Raw genomic sequence first — 12,100 nt, 5'->3', positions numbered from 1 at the left:
CTCAGCTGCAGCATCTGGCTTACCTGTGGTGTGGCCAACAGTCCTGGTTTATGTGGACCCATGGGTTTGGGGGCTGCCAGCCTTTCTATGCTCAAACTTGGATAAATGGGTCACCTAGCCTGAGGGCAGGCATCACTGCAGGTTTGTTCACCATCTCTCCAAAGCCCAGCAGAATAGGGACTCAAAAGAAGTTGGTTTTTGTGGAGCTGGAAAGTGAGTGTAGGCTGGGCAACATGGCAAAACCCCATCTCTACAAAAAATAAATTAGCGGGGCATGGTGGTCCCAGCTATTCAAGAGGCTGAGCTGGGAGGATTTCCTCATTGCAGTAAGTTGAGGCTGCAGTGAGCTGTGACCACCCCATTATACTCCAGCCTGAGTGACAGATGAGACGGTCTCAAAAAGAAAAAAAGAAACAGCTGATACCAAAATTGCTTAACTGAATTGGCTAAACTTTTTTTTTTTTTGGCAGATCACCTAGGTTGGGGTTTTGCTTTTTTTTTCCCGGCCGGGGGGAATGAGCGCGATCTCGGCTCACCGCAACCTCCGCCTCCTGGGTTCAGGCAATTCTCCTGCCTCAGCCTCCTGAGTAGCTGGGATTACAGGCACGTGCCACCATGCCCAGCTAATTTTTTGTATTTTTAGTAAAGACGGGGTTTCACCATGTTGACGAGGATGGTCTTGATCTCTTGACCTTGTGATCCACCCGCCTCGGCCTCCCAAAGTGCTGGGATTACAGGCTTGAGCCACCGCGCCCGGCTTTTTTTTTTTTTTAAACAAGGTCTTGGCCAGGCACAGCACTTTGTGGGCTGAGTTGGGCAGATCACCTAAGGTCAGTAGTTTGAGAACAGCGTGGCCACCATGGCAAAACCTCGTCTCTACTAAAAATACGAAAATGGCCGAACGTGGTGGCTCATGACTGTAATCCCAGCACTTTGGGAGGCTGAGGTGGGCAGATCACTTGAGGTCAGGAGTTCAAGAGTAGCCTGACCAACATGGAGAAACCATGTCTCTACTAAAAATATAAAATTAGCTGGGTGTGGTGGCAGGTGCCTGTAATCCCAGCTACTTGGGAGGCTGAGGCAGGAGAATCACTTGAACCCAGGAGGCGGAGGTTGCAGTGAGCCAAGATCGAGCCATTGCACTCCAGCCTGGGCAACAAGTGTGAAACTCTGTCTCAAAAAAACAGAAATTGACCTTGGGGAGCCCTAGATATGGAGATGTCACAAGAAATTAGCTCCTTTGTCTTCCAAGGCAGCTGAAACTGAAGGACAACTGTGTGGCTTGCGGATGGGGAGAACGATGCCCTACATATCAAAATGCGATGGGTAAAGACTCCAAACAGGTTTCAATTACCAGCCCTAAGTCAAAGAGAAGTGTATTTCAGGAGAAGAGCCCTTTCTGTCTCCAGGTTTCAGACCTTCAGCTGAGAGCCAGGGTGAAAGACACTAGTTAGTCTGTTCTTTATTTTCCTTGGAAAATTACAGGGTTACTTATCAACAAAATAACTGTCCAGGGAAGTGCCATTTGGTGGCTTCTATGTACAGGTCCATCCCTGGGAACCGTATTTCCAGAGGGGGCCTCCCCCTGAGGCCCACCTTGGCACCCTCCCAGGTATCCAGAACAAATCACAAGGTGATGGCTGCTGGAGTGGGTCGGACCCAGGCCTACTGCTGGGCAGAGGGTTTGGGGGCCTCTCTTCTGGAAGCCTGCTCTTCCCACACCCCCTTTCCCAGCCAGGCTGTCTTGGACACTCCTGGGGCTTTGCTGAGGGGCACATGGTTCCCGCTTTGGATTTCTTTTGAGATGTCATTTTAACACTGAGGCATCCCGGCCTCCCCTCCCGAAGGATGGATTATTTGCAGTGCCATCTTCTTTTAGTCCTGGTTTTTGTACAAAAACAACGATATTCCCCATTGGACTGTGTTTTCGTCCAAGAAACAAAAGTGCCTCAACAGGTACAGTTCTGCTGGTCAATCTGCTTCCGACAGGGCTCCATGGTGACAGCCACGCCCACCCCGCTCCGGCCCGATGTCATTCGGGTCACCTCGCTCCAGGTGTCTGTGTCTGGGTCGTAACACTCCACACTGTCCAGGAACGTGTGACCGTCATAGCCTCCTACAGGGAGAACAGAAGGGACGGTCACCACCTGTCACGCCACATCCAAGAGCAGGGGACAGAAAGAGGGAGAAGCAGCTGCAAGATACAAAAGCAGGCCGGGCATGGTGGCTCACACCTATAATTCCAGCAATTTGCAGGGCTGAGGCGGGAGGATTGCCTGAGGCCAGGAGTTCAAGGCCAGCCAGGGTAACATAGTAAAACCCTAGTCTCTTACTAAAAAAAAAAAAAAGGCAAGGCATGGTAGCTCAGGCCTGTAATCCCAGCACTTTGGAAGGCTGAGGCGGGTGGATCACTTGAGTCCAGGAGTTTGAGACCAGCCTGGGCAACATGGTGAAGCCCTGTCTCTACAAAAAAAGACAAAAATTTAGCCAGGCATGGTGGTGCTTGCCTGTAGTCCCAGCTACTAGGGAGGCTGAGGTGGGGAGGAACAGTTGAGCCTGGGAGGCCAAGGTTGCAGTGAGCAGAGATTGCGCCACTGTACTATAGCCTGGGCGACAGAGTAAGACCCTGTCTCAAAATAAATAAATAAAAATAGGCTGCTCATGGTGGCTCATGACTGCAATCCCAGCACTTTGGAGGCTGAGGCAGGCAGATCACCTGATTTTGAGACTATCCTGGACAACACAGTGAAATCCCATATGTACAAAATGTACAAAAATTAGCTGGGCTTGGTGTTGCGTGCCTATATTCCCAGCTACTTGGGAGGTGGAGGTAGGAGAATCGTTTAAACCAGGGAGGAGGAAATTGCAATGAGCCAGTGTTGCGCCACTGCACTCATGTGGGCAACAGAGTGAGACTTTCTCTCAAAGTAGGTAATAGATAAAAATTTTAAAAAATAAAAGGCTGGGCACAGTGGCTCACACCTGTAATCCCAGCATTTTGTGAGGCTGAGGCGGGCGGATCACAAGGTCAAAAGATCGAGACCATCCTGGCCAACATGGAGAAACCCCATCTCTACTAAAAATACAAAATTAGCCAGGTGTGGTGACGTGCACCTGTAGTCCCAGCTACTCGGGAGGCTGAGACAGGAGAATTGCTTGAACCCGGGAGGTGGAGGTTGCAGTGAGCTGGATCGCACTATTGCACTCCAGCCTAGGTAACAAGAGTGAAACTCCTCAACAAAACAAAATAAAATAAAAATAAATAAGATTAGCCAGGTGTGGTGGGTGCATGCCTGTGGTCCCTGATACTTGGGAGGCTGAGACAGGGGGATGGCTGGAGGCCAGGAGGTTAAGGCTGCAGTGAGCTGTAATCACACCACTGCACTCCAGCCTGGGCAACAGAGCGAGACCCTGTTTCTTTTCTTTTCACTTTTTAGTTTTTTATTTATTTCTTTTTTTAAAGAGATGGGTTTCACCATGTTGGCCAGGATGGTCTCGATCTTTTGACCTTGTGATCCGCCCGCCTTGGCTTTTCTTTTCTTTTTTAGATGGACTTTTGCTCTTGTCGCCCAGGCTGGAGTGCAAGGTACAATTTCAGCTCACTGCAACCTCTGCCTCCAGGGTTCAAGCAATTCTTGTGCCTCGGCCTCCTGAGTAGCTGAGATTACAAGTGTGTGCCACTATGCCTGGCTAATTTTTGTATTTTTAGTATAGACAGGGTTTTACCACGTTGGCCAGGCTGGTCTCAAACTCCTGACCTCAGGTGATCCACCCGCTTCAGCCTCCCAAAGTGCTGGGATTACAGGCGTGAGCCACCATGCCCAGCCATGAGACACTGTTTCTAAAAAAAAAAAAAAAAAAGAAAGAAAGAAAAAAAAAAGAAAAGTAAAGCAAAAGCAGCCACCTGTCCACAACAGATGAGGCTAGTCAGGACTCTTCCCCGCCCCCAGGGCCTCACCAAGGACGTAGATTCTCCCCTGGTGCACAGTGATTCCCAGGGCACTTCGCCGGTGCTTCATGGGGGCTACGAATGTCCACATCTCTGTTTCCACGTCATACCGCTCCACACTGTTCAGCTGATCCTGACCATCGTAGCCCCCGGCAGCATAGATACAGTTGTGCAGGACGCAGACGCCTAAAGGACACCGTGCACAGAAGGTGATTCTGGGATCTGGCTTCGGGAACCCCAGCCATCACCTCCTTGAGGGAGACTTTTCCTCTCTCCTCTACCTTCTCACCCTCAGAAATGAAGTGGGGAGAGAGAGAGAAGCTTGGACTCCATCAGAATCCAGTGCGTCTGTGGGTACCCCAGGGTGAGGGTGACAACAGGGGGTCTCTCCCAGGCCTGGCTCAGTTTTAACCCAGGATGATGAGGGGGTGGTGTTTCTGGACGCTCTCCTCCCTGCCGTCCTCACGCACCTGCCCCGCTCCGGATGGTGTTCATGGGTGTGATCATTCGCCACTCATTCCTCTCTAGGTAGTAGCACTCAGCTGAATTAAGGCGGTTTGTCCCATCAAATCCCCCGACGGCATAAAGCAGACGATTCAGGACGGCCACGCCCACCCCGATCCTTCGTGTCAGCATTGGGGCCACCAAGTGCCACTCGTCTCGCTCTGGCTCATACCTGCAAGGGCATGAGAACAATGGCAACAATGGCCATTATAGCTGACCTTTGTGGAATACTTAAGTAAGGGGCCGATACCCTGCTCGTTCTTTTTTGTTTCCCTTAAATAGACAGGGTCTTGTTCTGTTGTCCAGGCTGGAGTGCAGTGGCACCATCACAGCTCAATGAAACTTCAGACTTCTTTTCTATTTTTTATTTTTTTTTGAGATGGAGTTTTCACTCTTGTCACCCAGGCTGGAGTGCAACAGCGCGATCTCGGCTCACTGTGACCTCCACCTCCTGGGTTGAAGTGATTCTCCAGCCTCAGCCTCCCGAGTAGCTGGGATTACAGGCACCCACCACCTGCCTGGCTTTTTTTTTTTTTTTTTGACAGAGACTAGCTCTATCAGCCAGGTGCTGGAGTGCAGTGGCACAATCTTGGCTCACTGCAACCTCCACCTCCCGGGTTCAAGTGATTCTTCTGCCTCAGCCTCTAAGTAGCTGGGATTAGAGGTGCCTATCACAATGCCCAGCTAATTTTATATTTTAGTAGAGACGAGGTTTCACTGTGTTAGCCAGGTGGGTCTTAATTTCCTGACCTCATGATCCACCTGCCTTGGCCTCCCAAAGTGCTGGGATTACAAGTGTGAGTCACTGCGCCTGGCCTGATTTTTGTATTTTTAGTAGAAATGGGGTTTTGTCATGTTGGCCAGGCTGGTCTCAAACTCCTAACCTCAAGTGATCCACCTGCCTCAGCCTCCCAAAGTGCTGGGATTACAGGCATGAGCCACCACACTCAGCCTGCAGCTTGGGCTCCAGGGATCCTCCTGGCTCAGCCTCCTAAGTAGCTGGGACTACAGGTGCACGCCACTGTGCCCACCTGCCCTCAAACACCAATGCTTGCAGTCATTCTCCAAGGACTGAGGTAACATCAGCAGCTCCATTTTCCAGATGAAGAAGCTGAGCCTCCTAGCCACCAACTGCTCAAGTTCAAAAACATATCTGATGGCCCCCTAAGGGCTCAGCCAGATCCCCCACTTCACAGATGATAAAATAACATCTCAGAAAGGAGAAATGGCATATTCAGCATCACTCGTTGATGCTCACAGAGTCCTTTAGGTCCGACCTAGTGGCTCACACCTGTAATCCCAGCACTTTGGGAGGCCGAGGTGGGAGAATCCCTTGAGGACAGGAGTTCAAGACCAGCCTGGCCAACATGGCAAAACCCCATCTCTACAAAAAATACAAAAATTAGCCAGGCATGGTGGCAGGTACCTGCAGTCCCAGCTACTGGGGGGGTGAGGCAGGAGAGTCACTTGAACCTGGAAGGCGGAGGCTGCAGTGACCCAAGATGGCACCAGTACACTCCAGCCTGAGTAGCAAAGCAAGACACTGTCTCAAAAAAAAAATTTTTTTTTTGGTAGAGACAAGGTCTCACTATATTGCCCAGGCTAGTCTCCTGGGCTCAAGCAATCCTCCCACCTCAGCCTCCCAAAGTCCTGGATTACAGGTATGAGCCACGATGCCTGGCTCAACTATTTCAAACTGATGGAATTTTTTCCAGATCCACACAAAGGAAACCATATGGGTTTGTGACAGTCAGTCCCCTAAGCATTTCCCAGCCCCAGGCACAGAATCCGAGGTCACTGACTAGAACTCTCTCAGGAACTTGGCTTCATCCTGAGGCCTCCACTCCCTGCAGACAAAAAGAGGAGACAGGCGCTCAGCCTCAGGAAGAATCCCCAGGTCTCAGCATCTTGGGACCTGCCAGGAGCAGGAGCCTCGGAGCCCACTCCCGGCCCTGCCACTCACCTCTCCACACTGTTGTGGTGGATGCAGCCGTGGGAGCCACCGACGGCATAGATGTGCCCATCGATGACCCCCACCCCGATGCGATTGCGGGGCACGCTCATGGGAGCGCAGGGCGACCACTGATTGGTCATGGGGTTGTAGCAGTCCAGGGCGCTGGAGTCGGTGTTGCCGTCGGGGGAGTTGTTCCGGCCGCCCACGGCGTACAACAGCCCGCCCACCACGCAGCCGGCCAGGCCACTCCGTGGCACCTGCAGGTCCGCCAACCGGAGCCAGGTGCCGTCACTAGGGTTGTAAGCCTCCAGGTAGCTAAGCGACTGTCGGAAGTAGCCGCCCGCGGTGTAGATCAGGCGGCCCACCTTGGGTGCCCGGCAGGGCATCATCTGCGTGGGCTTGTGCAGGGTGAGCTCCTCGAAGATCTTGACCAGGTAGTCCTTGCAGCGGGAGTCCGACTGCAGGATCTCACACTTCTGCAGCTGCATCTGCAGGAAGTTCGGCGTCAGCGAGTGGCAGCGCACGGCCCGCAGCAGCGCCTGGACATAGAAGCGCCGCTGCTCGCAGTCATACTTGACCCAGTTGATGCAGGCGTGGAAGACCTCGGACTCGCAGCGCACGTTCAGGTCATCCCTGCTGATGAGGGTCACCAGTTGGCAGTGGGACAGGTTGAAGAACTCCTCTTGCTTGGCCACCTGCAGAGGGCGGCAGTAGGAAGGCTGACTCCCAAAATCGCCCCTACCCCTCACCAAGCAGGACCCAGGGGGCAAGTAGCTCACCACTGCCGCTGAGAGTCTCAGCTTCCTCATCTGCTAAATGGGGATCTGAATAATAGGAACCGCATACATTGTGACCATTAAATGAATTAATACTATGGGCCAGGCATGTCATCAGGACTCAGGGAAATGGGCAAAGACTCAATAGATGGTGTACCCTGCAGTATCATTTTTTTGTTTCTGTTTGTTTTTTGAGATGGAGTCTCACTTTGTCACCCAGGCTGCAGTGCAGTGGCACTATCTCGGCTCACTGCAATCTCCGCCTCCCAGGTTCAAGTTATTCTCCCACCTCAGCCACCTGAGTAGCTGGGATTACAGGCGCCCACCAATATGCCCAGCTAATTTCTTTCTTTCTCCTTTCTTTTTTTTTTTTTTTTTTTTTTGATACAGAGTCTCGCTCTGTCGCCCAAGCTGGAGTGCAGTGGTGCAATCTTGGTTCACTGCAACCTCCGCCTCCCGGGTTCAAGCAATTCTCCTGCCTCAGTCTCCCAAGTAGCTAGGATTATAGGAGTGTGCCATTACACCCAGATAATTTTTTTTTTTTTTTTTTGAGACAGAGTTTCGCTCTTGTTACCCAGGCTGGAGTGCAATGGCGCAATTTCGGCTCACCGCAACCTCCGCCTCCTGGGTTCAGGCAATTCTCCTGCCTCAGCCTCCTGAGTAGCTGGGATTACAGGCACGCGCCACCATGCCCAGCTAATTTTTTGTAGTTTTAGTAGAGACGGGGTTTCACCATGTTGACCAGGATGGTCTCGATCTCTTGACCTCATGATCCACCCACCTCGGCCTCCCAAAGTGCTGGGATTACAGGCGTGAGCCACTGCACCCGGCAATTTTTTTTGGATTTGTTTATTTTGAGACGGAGTCTCACTCTGTCACCCAGACTGAAGTCCAGTGGCGTGATCTCAGCTCACTACAAACTCTGCCTCCCGGGTTCAAGTGATTCTCCTGCCTCAGCCTCCCCAGTAGCTGGGATTACAGGCGCGCCTGCCATCATGCCTGGCTAATTTTTTTGTATTTTTAGTAGAGATGGGGTTTCTCCATGTTGGCCAAGCTGGTTTCAAACTCCTAACTTCAGGTGATCCTCCCGCCTTGGCCTCCCAAAGTGCTGGGATTATAGGCGTGAGCCACCGCGCCCAGCCTTGTATTTATTTTTAGTAGAGACGGGGTTTCACTATGTTGGTCAGGCTGGAATTTTTGTATTGTTAGTACAGATGAGGTTTCTCCATGTTGGCCAAGCTTGTCTCAAACTCTTGACCTTACATGATCCGCCCAACTCAGCCTCCCACAGTGCTGGGATTACAGGTGTGTGAGCTACCGCACCTGACCTGTTTTTGCTTTTAAGACAGGGTTTTGCTTCGATGCTCAGGCTGGAGTGCAATGGCACGATTATAGCTCACTGCAGCCTTAAATTTCTGAGCTCAAACGATCTTCCCAACTCAGCCTCCCAAGTCACTGGGACTACAGGTGTGTGCTACCACACCCAGCTAATTTTTGTGTGTTTTTTTTTTTTTTTTTGAGACGGAGTTTCGCTCTTGTTACCCAGGCTGGAGTGCAATGGCGCGATCTCGGCTCACCACAACCTCCGCCTCCTGGGTTCAGGCAATTCTCCTGCCTCAACCTCCCGAGTAGCTGGGATTACAGGCGCGCGCCACCATGCCCAGCTAATTTTTGTATTTTTAGTAGAGACGGGGTTTCACCATGTTGACCAGGATGGTCTCGATCTCTTGACCTCGTGATCCACCCGCCTCGGCCTCCCAAAGTGCTGGGATTACAGGCATGAGCCACCGCGCCCAGCCTGGTCTCGAACTCTTAAGCTCAAATGATTCTCCTACCTCAGCCTCCTGAGTAGCTGGGATTACAGGTGTGCATCACCATACCTGACTTGGTTTTTGAACTCTAAGAATATGTTACTTATAGGGCTGGGCGCGGTGGCTCACGCCTGTAATCCTAGCACGTTGGGAGGCCAAGGTGGGTGGATCACCTGAGGTCAGGAGTTCAAGACCAATCTGGCCATTATGGTGAAACCCCGTCTTTAAAAAATAAAATAAAATAAAGTAAAAAGAATATGCTACTTATTTTTTCTGAGTTTATTTTTATTTTTATTTTTTTGAGACAGAATCTTGCTCTGTCGCCCAGGCTTGGGTGCAATGGTGCGATCTTGGCTCACTGCAATGTCCACCTGCCAGGTTCAAGGGATTCTCCTGTCTCAGCTTCCCAAATAGCAGGGACTACAGTCAAATGCCAGCACGCCTGGCTAATTTTCCTTTTTTGTATTTTTGGTAAAGATGGGGTTTCACCATATTGGTCAGGCTGGTCTCAAACTCCTGGCCTCAGGTGATCTACCTGCCTCAGCCTCTCAAAGTGCTGAGATTACAGGCGAGTGTCAAGGCACCCAGCCAAGATGGGGTATAACCATGTTGGTCAGGGTGGCCTTGAATTCCTGACCTCAAGTGATCCACTTGCTTCAGCCTCCCAAAGTGCTGGGATTACAGACCTGAGCCACAGCGCCTGGCCCTCCCTTGTCAATTTCTATAGATAATTTCCTTCACTGAGAAATGAAAATGAAACCAAAAACAGTGTAAGGAAATTTCGTGCACCAAAGAAAACATGACTAAGGTTCAGAGTTGCAGCTTGCAGCCTGTCATGGGTGTCTAATAAACATTTGCTGACTGCCCAAAAGGCTGGGCTGCCCCAGGATTTGGCTGCTTTTCACTGCACTCTGTCCCCACCTTTGACCCCAGAGAAACCAGGGAGCCCAGAGACCCAAGAAGACCTCACCTCCCCCAGCTGTTCACAAGTCTCCCCACATGTGTAGACAACTCAGAACTCCAGTTGTTTTTTAAATTTTTTTTTTTTTTTTTTTTTTTTGATACTGAGTCTCACTCTGTCACCCAGACTGGAGTGTAGCGGCTCGATGTCGGCTCACTGCAACCTCTACCTCCCAGGTTCAAGAGATTCTCCTGCCTCAGCCTCCCAAGCAGCTGGGACTACAGGTACACCACCACGCCCAGCTAATTTTTGTATTTTCAGTAGAGATGGGTTTTCGCCATGTTGGCCAGGCTGGTCTCGAACTCCTGACCTCAGGTGATCTACCTGCCTTGGCCTCCCAAAGTGTTGGGATTACAGGCGTGAGCCACCAAGCTCAGTCCTTGTTGTTTCTTGTTTGTTTGTTTACAGACAGGGTCTCATTATGTTGCCCAAGCTGGTCTTGAACTCTTGGCCTCAAGCGATCCTCCCACCTCAGCCTCCCAAAGTGTGGGGACTGTGGACATGAGCCACCATGCCCAGTCCAGAACCTCCTTTTTCTCCATTTTCCTGCCTTCATATCTCAATGGGAGACAGTGACCTTTCACATCTCAAGGGGAGATGGCGATGAGCACTCCTCCATCCCTGTTCCTTCGCCTGACACTACCCCTAGCCCCGCCCCCCACTCACCTCCCCGAAATGCATGTAGATGTACTCCCGAGCACGCTGGTGCAACTCCACACAGCCAATCTGCTCAGCGAAGTTGGCGATGCCGATGGCGTTGCTGGGGTCCAGCTGCTGCACCAGGAAGTCACTACAGGCACGGACAACGCTGTCGATCTGGTACATGACAGCACCGTTCATGACGTGGAGGACACATTTCTCGCCCATGGAGATGGAGGCTGTGTAGGCAAATTCGATGAGGCGCTCCATAACCTTGGGGTGGATGCCCTCGATGGACACCACCTCCATGCCCTGCTCCCGCAGCCCATTGGTGAACATGGCCTTGAAGACAGGGCTGGAAGAGGCCAGCACCACCTTGTGGGCCATGAACTGAGCAGCTGGCGCGTCCTGGTACTTGACCTGCAGGGTGACGTCACACAGCTGCTGGCTGAGCCGCAGCTCGTTCATGATGCCGAAGGCCTGCTTGGTATGATCCTCCAGGGTGTAGCTGAAGGTGCGGTTGCCATGCTGGGAGGGCGTCACCTCCGCCTTGCACTCCGTGGAGGCGTACATCACTGCGTCCCCTCCCCCCTCGGGGCACTGTGACCGCAGGGGCAGGAATCTGCTGCAGGCCCCAGCCCCGCTAGGCCTGGGTTCTGGCTGCATGGGGTTCCAGCAGATAAGCAACACCACCACCTCTGGCACTCAGGGGCCTGGAGGGAGAGAGCACAGGGTAGGGGCAGGGGTTGGGGCTGGGCCAGCACCTGCTGGGCCTCCTTTTGTAAAAGAAAGCAATTCCTAGGTCAATTTTCCTGCAAAGTAGGTGAAGCAGAGTCTATTTGCAAACTTGCAACCTTCCCCCTGACCCAACCAGCCCAAGAGCTCATCTTAAAACACAGGTGAGATCATGTCTCTCCCCTGCTCTGGATCCTCCAACACCTCCCACAGTACCTAGTAAAATAGAACTCCTCAACAGCCTGCAAAGCCCTATGCAATTGACCCCTGCCACCTCTTCCCTTTGCTCATTCTGTTTCAGAGATCTGGTGGCCTTTCCCTTTATAGAGCATGTCAAGATCATTCCTTCATTTGCCTCACGATTTATTGGGCGTTTACTGTATGCCAGGCACTGATCTGGGTGCTGAAGACACAGCAGTGAGCAAAACACACAAAAATCCTACCCTCCTGGAGCTAACAATTGCAGGGAGGAACAATCATAAATTAAGCAAAATTTAGCTTCATAAAGAAAATTACAACGGCATTGTGACAAGCTATTCAAGCTATTCTCATACCTCAGTCTCCTGAGTAGCTGGGATTACAGGCACTAGCCACTACAATGGACGGAGAATCGGGTGCAGTTTGTTATTTGTGGTTTTTTTGAGACACAGTCTTACTCTGTCACCCAGGCTGGAGTGCAATGGCACGATCTCGGTTCACCGCAATGTCTGCCTCCTGGATTGAAGCGATCCTCCTGCCTCAGCCTCCCAAGTAGCTGGGATTACAAGGGTA

At 51.6% G+C, this 12,100-nt stretch overlaps 1 protein-coding gene across 2 annotated transcripts in view; it reads right to left on the bottom strand.

Annotated features, from left to right (window-relative positions):
- Positions 1-1,437: 1,437 nt before the first annotated feature.
- The window catches only part of KEAP1 (kelch like ECH associated protein 1), a 13,507-nt gene continuing 2,844 nt past the window's right edge, over positions 1,438-12,100 (bottom strand). For both annotated transcript variants that reach the window (XM_032251804.1, XM_032251803.1), the window contains exons 2-6: positions 10,622-11,307; positions 6,417-7,102; positions 4,420-4,625; positions 3,959-4,135; positions 1,438-2,116 (exon numbers count right to left, since the gene is read on the bottom strand). In XM_032251804.1, coding sequence (XP_032107695.1) covers positions 1,950-2,116; positions 3,959-4,135; positions 4,420-4,625; positions 6,417-7,102; positions 10,622-11,260 — 1,875 coding nt within the window. In that variant the 5' untranslated portion in view covers positions 11,261-11,307 and the 3' untranslated portion in view covers positions 1,438-1,949. The remainder of the gene's footprint in view (positions 2,117-3,958; positions 4,136-4,419; positions 4,626-6,416; positions 7,103-10,621; positions 11,308-12,100) is intronic.

This window comes from Sapajus apella, unplaced genomic scaffold (genome assembly GCF_009761245.1).
Source record: "Sapajus apella isolate SASKATOON/1434 unplaced genomic scaffold, GSC_monkey_1.0 scaffold77, whole genome shotgun sequence".
Taxonomy (NCBI): domain Eukaryota; kingdom Metazoa; phylum Chordata; class Mammalia; order Primates; family Cebidae; genus Sapajus; species Sapajus apella.
The sequence above is the reverse complement of the archived record's forward strand: the minus strand, read 5'-3'. Positions and strand labels throughout refer to the sequence as shown.